Raw genomic sequence first — 18,311 nt, 5'->3', positions numbered from 1 at the left:
ATACATGAATATCTGAGATCATTTAGATGAGAACAGTATAAATGTTTACAACCTAACTGGGGGCTTAAAATGATAAGAAACTGGTCCGTACCAAACAAAGGCCACACAGTATCATGGGTACTTGAAAGTTTTTCAATAGTTGTAAGAAAACAGAGTTTCTCAACCTCAGCACTACTGATCAATATTCTAGGCCAGGTAATTCTTAATTGCAAGGAGCTTTTCTGTGAATTGTAGGATGTTTAGCAGCATCCTTAGTCTCTACTCACTAGGTGCCATTAGTACCATCTCTCTAGTTGTGATAATCAAAGATGTCTCCAGACATTGCCAAGTGTCCCCTGGGAGACAAAATCTCCCCAGGTGAAGAATCACTACAGAAGACAAAAGTGGTGAGAGAACTGAGTCCACACAAGGTGCACAGGAGAATAAATATGTGAAATTCAAATGAACCAGAGCTATAATAATTTTACTACTCTCAAACTGAGAGCACCATCACTAAAAATCATCATCCATCACATTAATTGTTGTCGATGTGAATTTTATTAGTTTTGTAGTTTTCTCAGATTTAATTTGCCAATCTGTTTTGCTCTGACAGAGTTTTTTTCCTGTTATAAACCAAGTCAACACATGATTCAAATTTGAATCACACTTCTTCATTCATTGTTTTCTAAGAAAGGGAAGTCAAGAAACTTCTTATCAACTAGAAATGTACCCTTTCTTAATGTTCTTTTGGTGTCTAAAGTTTCTTCTGGAGTCTTAATTTTTTAAAAAAAAAATCTATTTTATATTGGAGTATAGTTAATTTGTAATGTGTTAGTTTTAAGTATACAGCAAAATGATTTAGTTACACATATACATGTAACTATTCTTTTAATTAATCAAATACAATTCTTAAAGAAATTTTCTAAAGAAATTCTCATGAGCCCAAAATGGTAGACATATATTTAGATGCTAAATGTCTTTGTTAATTCCAGAAAACAAAACAAAAACAAAAAAACTCCCAAATTTGACTTACACACACCAAAAAGCTGAAAAAAATTATTGGATGCAATAAATTGGATGCAACAGTCACTGTTGCATTTGTCTCTCTTGACATATGATTCTTTGAAATAGTAAGGTAATTGCTAATATATCTTGTCCATATATATGCTCTCTAGATTTCTCTTCCCCAAATCAAGCAGAGCTGACAATATATTAAAACAATGTCCAAAGTTGTATATAAAGTTGAAAAGTTGTCTTCAATACAACTCTATTAATGGAAGATTCTTAAATCTTAAACTGGTTAGGTGTGGTTAACTATGGAAAAGATTGCTGCAAAAAAGTGAAGACCACAACCAGCTTATAAACTATTCCTATGCTAGTAAAAGAAAACTTGGTTAAAGCTTGCCTTTTACATGCACTGAAATGGTTGGTTGGAAGATGAAGCAAAGATTAGAAAAACGGTTCAACATGTCCAGCTTATAAGAATATTTCAGCAATGCTCATAAATCTTACAAATTTATCAAATACAAATACAATGCGCCCCCAAAGACCTGGCAAGTTCTGCTAAAGTCACCACGATCAAATGTCTCAAAATTCTTTAATAAGTCAGAATGTCCTACAGGTTTAAAGACTCATTTCCTCCTTCTAAAATACCCAAGGGAATTACTGCCACCTTCTTTATGCTAGTAACTAGTTAGGAATAATTTACTTTTCTAAATCAATGAAGAGAAGAAAGAAAAAAGGCCATAAAGAAGGTGTAATTTGTTTTTCAGCAAGCTCTTCAACATGCAGCATCAGAATTTTTTATTAAAGTTAAAATAGCATCTAACTTTATTTCCCTTCCCAAGATTTATCTATCTTCCAAGGTATACCAAGTAACAAAATGACTTACTGATAGAAAATACCCAACACAGCATGAATTCTTAGATAACAGAAGTTGAAATGACCAAAGCCTGAGATAACTGTTCAAAGTTTAACAAGTTCAGGAACAGGGAGAAAGGGAAACAAAGCTCCCAGAGGATCCTTAGCTGAATTATCAAACTAAATACAAATTTAGAAACCATTCAAAGCTAAAAATTTTATGCACGAAGCTCACAATTCTTCACTCTACAATCTTAGAAGGATGAGGCCTATGTCAGGACTTCTGTCACTGAAAATAAATCAAGTCAGTCAGACGACCTCAGATAAAGACAGGCAGATACAAGAAACCATAGTCAAGAAGTTTTGGGGAGTATACTCATAAAGTTTAACATTTATAACAACAAATAAAGTATCTTTTTCTTTTTTAGAAATTAACTATTCCTCACCTGCTTGTGTGCATGATCATAGGAGTTGATATGGTTGTCAAATTCCTGGTGTTTCTGATACTGCTTATCACAGAGTTCACAGTAAAAGTTGGCTCTAAGGTCTTCCAACGCTTTGGCAATGGCCTTCTCTTTGTCAACATAATCCTACAGGAACCACAAAATAAAACAAAAAAAATGAACTTGGTGAATGTTACAAAAAAGTAGTCTTATTGGAAGAGAGAAAAAGGGCTTTTCATAACATTTAATGGTACCAGTTAAAGTCAGATAGAACACAAGTAGCAATTTGGAGGGGTAATTAGTGTGTGGTCATACTAAGAGCTGTCTTCAAATAAACAAAAGTCGAAAGAATTTAATTTCACGTTTGCTTCTGACAGTCTGGTGGACTAGATACTGTGGCATCCCCTACGCCTACCCCTGGCTAAAAGACCCTCAACCAACCAGATATAAAACACAATTTTCACTGTATTGCAGGAACCATACAAAGAAAAGTAAATCCCAAGAGGGGCAATCAAACAAGAAAAAAAAAAAACAAAATTTAAAAATCAGCTATGACCTGAAACTGAAATTAGAGTTGTGATGGGCAAGGGCTTGCCTTAGGACCATATGGGTGACAATGGTGCTTGAGGTTTGAGCAAGGTGGTGCAGCTAAACCTGAGAAGCCACACTAACAAGGAAAAGAACCTGGAAGTGGGCTGGAAATTTCAGCATCTCTGGGTCTTGGCAGAAGGGATAAAAAATGTTCTCAGAAAGCATCCTCAATTCTGGAACCAAATTTTTCCCTAGATTAGGATCAGCAAAACAGGAGTTATAATCAAAGATTATTACACACATAAAAGGAAATAAATCTATCACAAGCAAGAATCACAAAAAATAAGCAATAGATTTAAGCCTCCAAGAACTAATTCTATTATAAACTATAAAATGTTTAAAATATAAAATGGAATTATAAATATGAGCAAACATAAAACACTATTATAAAAAACAAAACAAAAAAACTATGCAAATTGCAGAAAGAACCAAATGAGATTTTTACAACTGAAAAACCTAACTGTAAAAAATTTTTAAATGCATTAACTATGTAGGGGATGGGTTAAAAGACAGTCAAGAAACAGCTCAAAATAGATATAGCAGGGGTGGTGAAAATGTTCTGGAATTAGATTGCAGCAATAGCTGCATGACCTTGTGGAATATACTAAAAACCACTGAACTGTATACAATTTAAAAAGATGAGTTTCATGGTAGGTGAATTATATCTCAACTGATATAATCGCTGAAAATTTTTCAGAAGTGATAAAAGGCAGGATTTCACAGGTACACAAAGCACAAGGTAAACCACACAGGTTAAATAAAAAATAAGCACCTAATACATGCTAGTGAAACTGTAAGTTATGGGATCAAAGACAATGAAATCATAAAACTACCCAGAAAAAAATTAAGGATCACCCATAATCAGACTGATAGCAGATTCAAAAGCAATAAAAAAAAGATAGAAAATAGTATCCTTCAGTGTGAGAGAAAACATTTTCAATTGCATACCAAAAGAAAATTTTTTTAGAAATGATGAAATAAAGGCATTTCTAGATAGAAAGAGAATTTACCAACAGATTCATTAAAAAGGACCTTCCTAAAGCAGAATTTTTGAAATCATAGATTGTGACCCACTAGTGGGTCATGACATTGATTTAGTAGACTGTAACAAATACAAATCGGAGAAGGCAATGGCACCCCACTCCAGTACGCTTGCCTGGAAAATCCCATGGACGGAGGAGCCTGGTAGGCTACAGTCCATGGGGTCGCTAAGAGTCGGACGACTGAGCGACTTCACTTTCACTTTTCCCTTTCATGCACTGGAGAAGGAAACGGCAACCCACTCCAGTATTCTTGCCTGGAGAATCGCAGGGACGGCAGAGCCTGGTGGGCTGCCGTCTATGGGGTCGCACAGAGTCGGACACGACTGAAGCGACTTAGCAGCAGCAGCAACAAATACAAATATGATGCTGTGGAAGTGCTGTACTCAATATGCCAGAAAATTTGGAAAACTCAGCAGTGGCCACAGGACTGGAAAAGGTCAGTTTTCATCCTAATCCCAGAGAAAGGCAATGCCAAAGAATGTTCAAACTACCGCACAATCGCACTCATCTCACACACACGACTGAAGTGACTCAGGAGCAGCAGCAGCACACACTAACAAAGTAATGCTCAAAATTCTCCAAGCCAGGCTTCAACAGTACGTGAACCATGAACTTCCAGATGTTCAAGCTGGTTTTAGAAAAGGCAGAGGAACCAGAGATCAAACTGCCAACATCCACTGGATCATCGAAAAAGCAAGAGAGTTCCAGAAAAACATCTACTTCTGCTTTATTGACTATGCCAAAACCTTTGACTGTGTGGATCACAACAAACTGTGGAAAATTCTTAAAGAGATGGGAATACCAGACCACCTGACTTGCCTTTTGAGAAATCTGAATGCAGGTCAGTAAGCAACAATTAGAACTGGACATGGAACAGACTGATCCCAAATCAGGAAAGGAGTACCTCAAGGCTGTATATTGTCATCCTGCTTATTTAACTTGTATGCAGAGTACATCATGAGAAATGCTGGGCTGGATGAAGCACAAGCTGGGATCAAGATTCCGGGAGAAATATCAATAACCTCAGATACGCAGATGACACCGCCCTTATGGCAGAAAGTGAAGAAGAACTCAAGAGCCTCTTGATGAAAGTGAAAGAGGAGAGTGAAAAAGTTGGCTTAAAACTCAACATTCAGAAAAGTAAGATTATGGCATCCGGTCCCATCACTTCGTGGCAAACAGATGGGGAGACAATGGAAACAGTGACAGATTTTATTTTCTTGGGCTCAAAATCACTGCAGATGATGACTGCAGCCATGAAATTAAAAGACACTTGCTCCTTGGAAGAAAAGCTATGACCAACCTAGACAGTATATTAAAAAGCACAGACATTACTTTGCCAACAAAGGTCTGTCTAGTCAAAGCTATGGTTTTTCCAGTAGTCATGTATGAATGTTGAGAGCTGGACTATAAAGAAAGCTGAGCACCGAAGAATTGATGCTTTTGAGCTGTGGTGTTGGAGAAGATTCTTGAGAGTCCCTGGGACTGCAAGGAGATCCAACCAGTCCATCCAAAAGGAAATCAGTCCTGAATATTCATTGGAAGGACTGATGCTGAAGCTGAAACTCCAATACTTTGGCCACCTGATGCAAAGAACTGACTCACTGGAAAAGATCCTGATGCTGGGAAAGATTGAAGGCGGGAGGGGACGACAGAGGATGAGATGGTTGGATGGCATCACTGACTTGATGGACATGAGTTTGAGCAAGCTCTGGGAGTTGGTGATGGACAGGGAGGCCTGGCGTGCTGCAGTCCATGAGGTCGAAAAGAGTTGGGCATGACTGAGCGACTGAACTGAACTGAGGAATACTAAAGGGGGGAAGATTAAGAAAACTTCAATTTTATAAAGGTAATACAGGCCAACAAAACAGAAAAATTAGGAATATAGAAAGTAAAAAGATGTAAGAAACAGACTTACAAGTAATCACAAGAAATGTAAATGCACTAAAATAAAACTGTCAGAAAAATTTAACTACATGTTGATTACAAGAGATATCCCTATAATATGAGGACTTTGAAAGTTAAAGGATAGAAAAAGATATGCCTGGCAAATTACTAACCAAAAGAAGTTGGAATAACTATTAATGTTCAAGTTTTTAGACTTTATAGTAGAAAATTTTACTTGAGTTTGTGGCCAGCTATGGACTTCAACATAACAAGATTATTCTCCAAATAAGTGGCACTGTTAAGTTTGAAAAGCGAACATAGATATGCTGGTTTTACATTAGTCTTAATGAGGTTTTGGCTCAAAACTGTGGGACTGGCCCAAAGAAGTGGTCCGATTTGACTCAGCAGTTCCACTTAAAAAGAGATCAAGAGACATCTCAAAGCAAGCGAGTTAATTCATTTGCTATAAGGTAACACAGAGAGTGAGAAGGGGAAAGGAATGATACATGATTGCTTTGCTAGCCTTTTATAGCAGAGTAGGTGCCATTACTCTTAAGAGCAGTTCCTTCTAGTTAACAGACCTAAAGATAAATCTCATTGCAAAGGTTATACAATCGGTTTTTTATTCAGTTTAGTATCTTTTGAACACTTTCAAAGCATCTCTATCATCTAACATCTCTCCACCACTTCTCAAGTTGAGCTACTTAATTAGTAAGCAAGAAAATGTTGCTGTATTTTGTGGAAGACCAGTATTGAACTAGTTTGGACACACTAGTTATAAGATTGAAAAATGAATATGTGGCACATTATGATTTTTTTCCCTATTCAGTCCTTCTCACTAGTTTTCTCTAAGCATCCCGGACTACTTCATGTTGTCTGGCTAAAAGCAATTTGTGGATATTCTTCCTTATCAGTGCTGGTTTCCCAGACAGAAGTCAGAAAGCTCACTTGCCCAATTTTCCTTAAAACTAAGGTGCAGACATATGATCTACCATCTCTTCCTGTGAAATGCATTTGCATGAGACTTTGATTTAAAAGTGAGCAGTACAGAGAAGTGCCAAGTGGAATCCATCTTCTTCTAGCAATGGTGGCTGCAAAAGCATATTGATTACAAGAGATTCCTTATTGTATCTCAACTCTTTCAATGGGAACCACATTCCTTCTTTCCTAAGTACTTTCTTTGAAATTTCTTTTAGATGAGTCTTTTGCTGGCAAATGGATTTTTTTTAATCTGAAAATTTATTCTTAATCTTTATTCTTAAAGATATTTTTGCTGGGTGTACAATTATAGGTTGATGATTGTTTGTTCTGAGCATATTCAACATTCCATTAGATTGCATCAATAACAGAACTGACACTGTATTCGGATTTCCTTGTTACTATAACAGTTCTTCAAAGACTGTCTTTTGTTTGATATTGTACAGTTTTACCAGGATGTGTCTATGTGTACACTTCCTTTTTATCTTGCTTGAGAGATTCATTAAGCTTCTCAAATATGTGAGTTGTGTCTTTCATCAAATTCTGGGATCTCTTGTTTGAACACTGCCTCTGCCATTTTTCTTTCATTCTGGAACTCTATCTAAACACATCAGTTTTACATTCTTTATCATATAACTCAATTTTTTTCATGTATTTTCCATTTCTCTTTTTCTTGCCCTCCCTCTCTCCACTTTTTGCTACATTCTTCAGATGTGTTACAATTCAAAATTCAACTTTGTGTAAAATGCTATTAAATCTTCCCCTTAAGTCTCGTGCCCTTACTCATAATCTCAATTCTTTTTAAAAAAATTTTTTAAACAAATCCACATTTATTTATTTTTCAATAAGTTTAAATCCTCGAAGGGCAACAGCATCACACAGAGTCTAGATCCAATGGCCTTAGCAGGAAAGATTGTTTCGGAATTGGCATGAACCATGTCACTGACTCCATGAGTGTGAGTTATCCTTCCCCAGATTACTCTGGTTTTATCAGGTTTTCCACCAGGAGCTAGTGAGTTGTTCTTTGCTTTGCACACATAAGCACATCTCTTGCCTAGATAGAGTTCAGTTTCATCTCAAGCATATACACTTTCAATTTTCAGGCGAGTTGTGTGGTTCCCTCTGGTTCCATAGATCCTGCTTATTATAGCCAGCAAAAATGGCCCCAGACCACAACCTTCCAGACATATTTGTTGTTTTAGAAGTCCTATTCCCAGCAAGCCTCCAGAGTCCAAGATGGTTGAAAGAGCCCGATTTATTCTTGAACATACTAAATATGCTTGTCTTACATGCTTTAATCTGTGCTGACAATTTTAGTATCTTAAGTCTTAAAGAGGTCTGACTCATCTCTTTTTTCCTCCATTAATTCTAGCCCATAGTGTCTAGTTTCTCAGTTGGATTTGTGATCTACTATGATCTCTTATTTGGGGGAGCTTTATCTAGGAGTTCTTTTATTCATGTGTGTGACTAGCAGGATTCTAGTTCCCCATTCAGGGACTGAATCTGGGCTATAGCAGTGAAAGCGCCACTGCACCATCAGGTAAATTCCCTTTATAGGAGTTCTTTGAGGCCTAAGTTGTTCCAGAGAAGTTTGAATTTTCTTCTTCTCAAGGGCCTGAGATCACTTTATCATGTATTTCATTTGTTTGTAAAATGTCCCACTTTTTACTTTATGTTCCACTAAAAAAGAAAAAACTTTTCAGTCATTATCTCTACTTTCTATTAGGATTTTGAAAATATTGCAATAAACTGTTAGGGTATTACCCATTCATCTTAGATACTCCGTTCTTCGTTTTTTTTTTTAATGTTTTCTTTCAATTTCAGTTTGGATAATTTCTATTGACTTGCCTTCAAATTTACAGATTCTATCTTCTGCTGTGTTTAGTCTGCTGCTAAGTTCAATCTTCATCTCTGATACTGTATTTTTCCTTTCTCCCTGGGTGATTTAATCCATTTTCATGACAATAACATCATCAATATGCTACAAATCTCCCAGTCCAATATTTCTTGCTGAGACCAAGAAAAGAATGCAGCTATAAAGAGGAAAAGAAGCAGTGGAAGGGAAGGTGGGAGAAAAGAGAAGACAAAATAAGATGGCAGATTTAAATCCAAATACACTTGAAATGACTTTATCTATTACTAGATTAAATATTTCAATTAAGAAAGACTAGGAGGAAAAAAGAAATCAGAAGATAAACAGACTAGATAAAACACCCTTAAATAATCCAATTAAATACTGATTACAAAAGTGAACAGAAAAAGGGTGAAAAAAGATGCATTCTCTATGAATAAAAGGGAACTTCCTCAATCTGATAAAGCCATCTATGAAAAACGCCAGCTAACATCACACTTAAAGACTAAAAGCTTGACCCCTAAAATCAGAAGAGAGATGTCTGTTCTAGGACAGTTATCTGCTTTTGCCATTTCACTGCTAAATCAGTTTAGCAAAGTTGTAGGATACAAGATAGGATACAATATCAACATAAAAAAATAACAATATCATAAAAAACTAGAATGTATGTGTGTGTGCCTAGTCACTCAGTCGTGTCTACTCTTTGCGACCACATGGACTGTAGCCCGCCAGGCTCCTCTGTCCATGGGGATTCTGCAGGCAAGAATATTGGAGTGGGTTGCCGTGCCCTCCTCCAGAGGATCTTCTCAACCCAGGAACTGAACCCAGGTTTCCCACACTGCAGGCCGATTCTTTACCATCTTAGCCACCAAGGAAGCCCAAGAATACTGGAGTGGGTAGCCTATCCCTTCTCCAGGGGAACTTCCCAACCAAGGAATCAAACCAGGGTCTCCTGCATTGCAGGCAGATTCTTCACCAGCTGAGCTACCTGGGAAGCCCAAAAAACCACAATACATAGGATTAAATTAACAAGGGAAATATAGAACTTAAACATTGAATTTGTATGGAAACACAAAAGACCCCAAACAGCCAAAGCAATCTTGAGAAAGAAAAACAGCTGGAGGAATCAGAGTCCCTGAGTTCAGACTATACTACAAAACTATAGTAATCAAGACATGATGGTACTGGTATAAAAACAGAAATATAAATCAATGATACAAGATAGAGAGCCCAGAGATAAACCCAAGCACCTACAGTCACCTAATCTATGACAAAGGAGGCAAGAATATACAAGGGAGAAAAGATAGCCTCTTCAATAAGTGGTGCTGGGAAAACTGGACAACTGTAGGTAGAAGAATGAAATAAGAACACTATTTAACACCCTACACAAAAATAAACTCAAAATGGATTAAAGACCTAAATGTAAGATCAGACACTATAAAACTCTTAGAGGAAAATATAGGGCAAACATTATTTGCATAAACCACAGCAAGACCTTTTTGACCCACCTCCTAAAGCAATGAAAATTAAAATAAACAAATGGGATCTAATTAAACTTAAAAGTTTTTGCACGACAAAGGAAATCATAAACAAGACAAAAAGACAACCCACAGAATGGGAGAAAATATTTGCAAACGAAGCAACAGACAAAGGATTAATCTCCAAAATATACAAACAGCTCATGGAGCTCAACATCAAAAAATGAAAAAACAATCCAATCAAAAATGGGTAGAAGACCTAAACAGACATCTCTCCAGGGGAGACATACAGATGGCCAAAAGGTACATGAGAAGATGCTCAACATCATTAATTATTAGACAAACACAAATAAAAATTACAACGAAGTATCATCTCACACAGGTCAGAATGACCATCGTCAAAAAATCTACAAACAATAAATGCTGGAGAGTGGAGAAAACGGAACCCTATTACATGTTGGTGGGAATATAAATTGACATAGCCTCTGTGGAGAACAGTATGGAGGTTCCTTAAAAGACTAAAAACAGAACTATCATATGACCCAGCAATTCCACTACTAGGCATATACCCTGAGAAAACCAAAATTCAAAGTGACACATGTTCACTGCAGGCCTATTTACAAAAGCCAGGACATGGAAACAACCTAAACGTCCAATGATAGATGAATGGATAAAGAGGTGGTACATATATACAACTGAATATTACTCAGCCATAAAAAAGAACAAAATTGAGTCATTTGTAGAGATGTGGGTGGACCTACAGTCTGTCATACTGAGTGAAGTTAGTCAGAAAGAGAAAAATATCGTATATTAGTGCATACATGTGGAATGTAAAGCAATTATACTTCAATTTAAAAAAACTGAAAGAAAGAAGATCTAAATAAATGAAAAAATATCCCATGTTCATGGATTGGAAGACTTAACAATGTCAAGATGGCAATACTCCCCAAACCAATCTACAGATTCAACATAATCCTTATCAGAATCCCAGCTGGGGGATTTCCCTGGCAGTCGAGTGGTTAAGACTGTGTGCTTCCAGACTTCCCCGATGGTCCAGCAGTTAAGAATCCGTCTGCTAATGCAGGAGACGTGGGTTCAATCCCTGGTCCAGGAAAATTCCACATGCTATGGGGCAACTGGGGCGATGAGCCACAACCACTGGAGCCAGTGTGCCCTAGAGCCCGTGCTCTGAAACAAGAGAAGCCACCACAATGAGAAGCCCACACTGCAACTAGGGAAAGTCTATGCACATCAATGAAGACCCAGCACAGCCATAAACAAACACATAAAAAAATTTTTTAATTAAAAAAAAAACAAAAAAACTTTGCGCTTCCAATGCAGGGGGCACAGGTTCAATCCATGGTCAGGGAACTAAGATGCCATATGCTGCAAGGTGCATCCAAAAACAGAATAAGTAAAAAGATTTGATAAATAAATAATGAAAGAACTGCAACTGCCTTCTTTGTAGAAATTGACAAGCTCAATTTCAAAAATTCACACAGAACTGCAAGGGACCAAGAACAGCCAAAACAATCCTAAAAATGAATAAAGTAGAAAGGCTCACACTTCTCAACTGCAAAACTTGCTACAAAGAAACAGTAATAAAGACAGTGTGTTTCTCCAAAGGCATGTAGATCCATGGAATATAATTAAGAGGAAAAAACCCATATATTTATGGTCAACTGATTTTTGATGAGGTGCCAAAGCCATTCAACGGGGAAAAAATAGTCTTTTCAACAAATAATGCTGGGACAACTGTGTAGGCACAGGCAAAAGACTGAATTTGGACCCTTTCCTATTAATTTCGACATGTAAAAATTAATTCAAAATATACCAAAGACCCAAAGCTGTAAGAGCTAAAACTATAAAACTCTTAAAAGGAAACATAGGTATAACTTTTCATGGCCTTGGATTAGGCAATGGGTTCTTAAATATGATATCAAAAACACAAGCAATGAAAGAAAGATAAAATGGACTTCACCAAAATTTAAAACTATGAGCAACAAAGGACATTATCAAGTGAAACGACAATAAAAAAAAGGAAGAAAATACCTGCAAATCATACATCTGACTAAGATCGCATTCCCGAATTCTTATAACACAATAAAATGACAATTAATAAAACACAGTCAAAAGACAGACCTCCCTGGTAGTCCAGTGGTTAATAATCCTCCTGCCAATGCAGGCAAAACAGATTTGATCCCTGGTCTGGGCCGATTCCACATGCCACGGGGCAACTAAGCCTACGTGGCACACACCCTAGAGCTGGTGCTCCACAACAAGAGAAGCCACCACAATGAGAAGCCCTTCCACTGCAACTACAGAGTAGCCCCCACTCAGACCCAGCACAGCCAAAAATAAAACAAATTTAATTTTTTTTTAAGAAATATAGTATAATTTTTAAAAAATGCACAAAAGATCCGAATAGCTATTTCTCAAAAAAACATCATTAAAAGGTCAATAAGTACATGAAAAGGTGCTCAACCAAAACCACAAGAAGATACTGCTACTTCATACCTACTACAATGACTATAATAAAAAAGAAAACAAGAATGAAGAGAAATTGTAACTCTCATATAGTACTGGTGGAAATGCAAAATGGTGCAACCATTTGTGGAAAAGAAGGTGGTTCCTTAACAAGTTAAACACTGACTTACCATTTAACTAGCAATTTCATTCCTAGGTATACGCAAAAGAGAATTGAAAAATGTATTCCCACAAAAACCTGCACAAGATGTCCAAAACAGCATTATCACAATAGCCAAGAAGTGAAAGCAACTCATATGGCCATTAACTGATGAATAACTAAACAAACTATAGTATACTCATACAATGTAATATTATTCAGTCCTAAAAAGGGATGAAGTTTTGATACACACTATTTATTTACATGGGTGAACTTGGGAAACATTATGATAAGTAAAAGAAGTCAGATACAAAAGGTCACATATTGAATGATTTATTAATAATTTACAAGAAATGATCAGAATAGGCAAATCTATATTGACAAAAAGTGGTTGCCAGAGGAGGGAGATCCAGTGGGGTGGGGGGAAGAATGAGGAATGACTGCTGAAGGTACAAGATTTCTTTTGGGAGTAAAGTAAATGTTCTAGAATTAATGGTGATGGTTGTACAACACTGTGAATATGCTAAGTTACTAAACTATATATTACATATGGGTGAACAGCAGCAAAAAAAATCTACCTGAAAAAACGTAACTGAATGATAAACACAAAATTCAGAATAGTGCTTACCTCGGGAAGAGGAAGGAAATGGGACGGGATCATAAAGTTATTGATAATGTTTTTTTCCTTAAATAGAGCAGAGTGTTAAACACAAGTGTCTATAGTTGCTTTTTATATCTTACACATATTTGCTAAATATCTTATTAATCTAAGGGTATCAAAATATGACAGCATTTTTTTTTCCCCGTTAAAAGTGTGGTAGAGCTATTTGGCTTTAAAACTATGTACAACTTTCACACACACACACACACACACACACACACACACACAAAAGAATAGAAGGCAGTGAGTGTAGACTATTCTTTCAAAAATAATAGCTGCAGTGACTAAGAGTCAACAGAGTGAAGTTTATTTTGGTTTTAGTGGTTCCTTTCCCTTAAGAATGTGTGAGTATGTTTACTGGTGATAGGAAATGAATGAGTTTGCCAACACAAGAAAGATGTAAACTTCTTGATAAGACAAAGAGGATTAGGATCCAGAACTCAGACTAGGTAGGAACTTCATTTGACAAACGATGAAACAAGGGAAAAACATTTAAGGATGGGAACAGACAGATCAGATTTATAGGTAGAAGAAAATTGTCTCTATGCTTCTACTAGGAGTAAGAAAAGATGCAAGAAGGACAAGGGTAGCTGAGGGAAGGTGAGAGCTTGAGGATCAATGTTTGAGAATGACAGCTGAACAGACTAAGAGGAAGATAATGCATGAAAGGATTCCTTGGCAGTTCTGAGAGTCCACTGAGTTGGCACCAGTCCCAGACTACACTACTGCAATCATGTAGAAATGAAGGATGCAAGTATTTGTACTGAGTGGAGACAGGTTCTTGGTAAGCAGGCATGACAAAAAGGATTAGGAAGAAAGGAAGCTAGAATTGAAGTGTTGAGAGAAGGGAAAAAAATCAATCTGTGGTGTTCAAGAACTATAAATTAAGGAGTGGCTAAGTTACTAAAGTCAAGATTCTAAGGTCATGTGAAGGTGAAGAAGAAATACAAAATAAAGGAGTGAAACATCAAGAAAGGGAGAGGGTTTCAGGAGCTGTATAATTCAAAGTTGGTAAGATTTCTGAGTAAAAAAAAATCTGAACAATAAAATGAGAATAAGTAATTCCTGTTCTATCTCCACAAAGAGTTCAAAAGTGAAATAATTTCTTGGTCAGGGGAGAAAGGGTCTCAAAATATAATATATAATTTAATGAGGTTGTGTACTACTCAGATATTTCATGTATTAGTTACTTGATAACTTTTACTTGAAAAACAATAAAAATGTATTCTCTAAAATGTTTATATTCCTGACAGTGTATCAAATGAGATGACAATCAAAACTGCAAACTATACAAGGAAACAAATCACTGTGAGAAAGTTAGAAGCAGCAAATTACAAAAACATTTATGAAGTACTTCCCCGGGTATCTCAAACGGTATCTCAAACGGTAAAGAATCTGCCTGCAATGCAGGAGATCTGGGTTCGATCCCTGGGTCACGAAGATTCCCTGGAGAAGGAAATGGCAACTCACTCCAGTGTTCTTGCCTGGAGAATCCCGTGGACAGAGGAGCCTGATGGGATATAGTCCATGGGATCACAAAGAGTTGGACATGACTGAGCAACTAACACTTTATGAAGTACTACAGATAATAGAGACTTGAAAGAAATTATAAAATAAGAAAATTTTAAATGTTTTAAGAAAAAAAGGCAGAAATAGTAACTAAAAGGCAAAAGTTTTGTTTTCCAAAAAATTGGCAATTTTGGGGAAAAGAATCAAAAAGATATTTTAAAAGGCACTAATTCTCAATACAGTTGTTTTTAAAGAAGTCACTGAACTATAATAAAACTATTTATAAATATTAATTTTGGAATATACATGGTAGGTATATAAGTATTCAGTGTATAGATCTTTAAATTTTCCTGTATGCTCAACAATTTTCATTATAAAGTATCACTGAAATAAAAATAAGTAAATGATAAATTAGGTACAACTAGAAGAGAAAATCCTCTATGTTTTTCCCTTTTATATTTAAATCTTTAATCCATCTGCAGTTGATTACTGTACAGTATAGGGGTACAGCCTCTTCCAACAACACAAGAGAAGACTCTACACATGGACATCACCAGATAGCCAATACCAAAATCAGACTGATTATATTTTTTTCAGCCAAAGATGGAGAAGCTCTACACAGTCAGCAAAAACAAGACCGGGAGCTGACTGTGGCTCAGATCATGAATTCCTTATTGCCAAATTCAGGCTTAAATTGAAGAAAGTAGGGAAAACCACTAGACCATTCAGGTATGACCTAAATCAAATCCCTTGATTATAAAGTGGAAGTGAGAAATAGATTCAAGGGATTAGATCTGATAGACAGAGTGCCTGAAGAACTATGGATGGAGGTTTGCGACACTGTACAGGAGACAGAGATCAAGACCATCCCCAAGAAAAAGAAATGCAAAAAAGCAAAATGGCTGTCTGAGGAGGCCTTACAAATAGCTGGGAAAAGAAGAGAAGCAACAAACAAAGGAGAAAAGGAAAGATATACCCATTTGAAGGCAGAGTTCCAAAGAACAGCAAGGAGAGATAAGAAAGCCTTCCTGAGAGATCAATGCAAAGAAATAGAGGAAAACAACAGAATGGGAAAGACTAGAGATCTCTTCAAGAAAATTAAAGATACCAAGGGAACATTTCATGCAAAGATGGGTACAATAAAGGACAGAAATGGTATGGACCTAACAGAAGCAGAAGATATTAAGAAGTGGCAAGAATACACAGAAGAACTATACAAAAAAAAGATCTTCATGACCCAGATAATCACAACAGTGTGATCACTCACCTAGAGCCAGGCATCCTGGAATGCGAAGTCAAGTGGGCCTTAGGAAGCATCATTACGAACAAAGCCAGTGGAGGTGATGGAATTCCAGTTGAGCTATTTCAAATCCTGAAAGATGATGCTGTGAAAGTACTGCACTCAATATGCCAGAAAATTTGGAAAATTCAGCAGTTTTCAGACTGGAAAAGGTCAGTTTTCATCCTAATCCCAAAGAAAGGCAATGCCAAAGAATGTTCAAACTACTGCACAATTGCACTCATCTCACACACTAACAAAGTAATGCTCAAAATTCTCCAAGCCAGGCTTCAACAGTACGTGAACTGTGAACTTCCAGATGTCCAAGCTGCTTCTAGAAAAGGCAGAGGAACCAGAGATCAAATTGCCAATATCTGATGGATCTTCGAAAAAGCAAGACAGTTTCAGAAAAACATCTACTTCTGCTTTATTGACTATGCCAAAGCCTCTGACTGTGTGGATCACAACAAACTGCGGAAAATTCTTAAAGAGATGGGAATGCCAGACCACCTGACCTGCCTCTTGAGAAATCTGAATGCAGGTCAGGAAGCAATAATTACAACTGGACATGGAACAACAGACTGATTCCAAACCAGGAAAGGAGTGCGTCAAGGCTGTATATTGTTACCCTGCTTATTTAACTTATATGCAGAATACATCATGAGAAATGCTGGGCTGGATGAAGCACAAGCTGGAATCAAGACTGCCAAGAGAAATATCAATAAACTCAGATATGCAAATGACACCACCTTTATGGCAGAAAGTGAAGAAGAACTAAAGAGCCTGATGAAAGTGAAAGAGGAGAGTGAAGAAGTTGGCTTGAAACTTAACATTCAGAAAACTAAGATCATTTGGTCCTATCACTTCATGGCAAATAGACGGGAAAACAGTGGAAACAGTGAGAGACTTTATTTTGGGGGGCTCCAAAATCACTGCAGATGGTGATTGCAGCCATGAAATTAGAAGACGCATACTCCTTGGAAGGAAAGTTATGACCAACCTAGACAGCCTATTAAAAAGCAGAGACATTACTTTGCCAACAAAGGTCCATCTAGTCAAAGCTATGGTTTTTCCAGTAGTCATGTATGGATGTGAGAGTTGGACCATAAAGAAAGATGAACGCTGAAGAATTGATGCTTTTGAACTGTGGTGTTGGAGAAGACTCTTAAGAGTCCTTTGGACTGCAAGGAGATCCAACCAGTCCATCCAAAAGGAAATCAGTCCTAAATATTCATTGGAAGGACTGATGTTGAATCTGCAACTCCAATACTTTGGCCACCTGATGCAAAGAACTGATTTATTTGAAAAGACCCTGATGCTGGGAAGGATTGAGGCCAGGAGGCAAAGGGGAAGACAGAGGATGAGATGGCTGGATGGCATCACTGACTCAATGGACATGAGTCTGAGTAAACCCCAGGAGTTGGTAATGGACAGGGAGGCCTGGCGTGCTGCAGTCTTTCGGGTCGCAAAGAGTCGGACACGACTGAGCAACTGAACTGAACTGAACTGATGGGGGTAGAAGTTCAAATTCACTATTTCCCATATGGGTAACCAATTGTCTCAGAATCATTTACTGAAAAATTCATTCTTTTCCCCACTTATTTGCAATATCACCTTTCTTTTATCAAGTGGTCAAATATGTAAGGGTCTGCATCTGGGCTCTCTTTTCTGTTCCATTGGCCTACCATGGTGTCACTACCACATCTTAATTACTGTAGCTTTCTATCTTATATTTTAATAATGCTTTGACTATTCTTGGCCCTTTACACTTCCATATAAATTTTCAAATCAGCTTATCAGATTCCATACAAAATTTTGTTGGGATTTCTATCTGACTGATTTGAATATATAGGAAGTTTGAGGGAAAACAAATGCCTTTATAATACTGGATCTTTTAATTCATGAGCATAATAAAAAAAATCTCATTTTTTAAATTTATTGTTCTTTAATGCCTCATTGAAAATAATGCTTCAGAATTTTTCCCTTAAGTCTCCCACATTCTCATTAGATCTATACTCAAATGCTTCATATACTTGTTTGCTTTTACAACTGATGACATTTTGTTATCTCCAGCTTCTAATTCTCCATTGTTGATATACAGATGCCACCCCTTGGTGGCTCAGAT

The 18,311-nt window shown here is 36.9% G+C and overlaps 1 protein-coding gene and 1 pseudogene across 11 annotated transcripts in view; both read right to left on the bottom strand.

Annotated features, from left to right (window-relative positions):
* Nucleotides 1-18,311, bottom strand: part of GPATCH8 (G-patch domain containing 8) — a 91,424-nt gene that overhangs the window by 19,880 nt on the left and 53,233 nt on the right. For all 11 annotated transcript variants that reach the window (XM_081577166.1, XM_081577167.1, XM_081577170.1 and 8 more), the window contains one exon: nt 2,286-2,429. In XM_081577166.1, the coding sequence (XP_081433292.1) occupies nt 2,286-2,429 (144 nt within the window). The remainder of the gene's footprint in view (nt 1-2,285; nt 2,430-18,311) is intronic.
* Nucleotides 7,612-7,969, bottom strand: LOC145542366 (large ribosomal subunit protein eL33 pseudogene; annotated as a pseudogene).

Source organism: Giraffa tippelskirchi, chromosome 3 (genome assembly GCF_054371585.1).
Source record: "Giraffa tippelskirchi isolate mGirTip1 chromosome 3, T2T-mGirTip1v1.2.pri, whole genome shotgun sequence".
In the NCBI taxonomy this organism is placed as follows: domain Eukaryota; kingdom Metazoa; phylum Chordata; class Mammalia; order Artiodactyla; family Giraffidae; genus Giraffa; species Giraffa tippelskirchi.
This window is presented reverse-complemented; position numbering and strand designations above follow the sequence as displayed.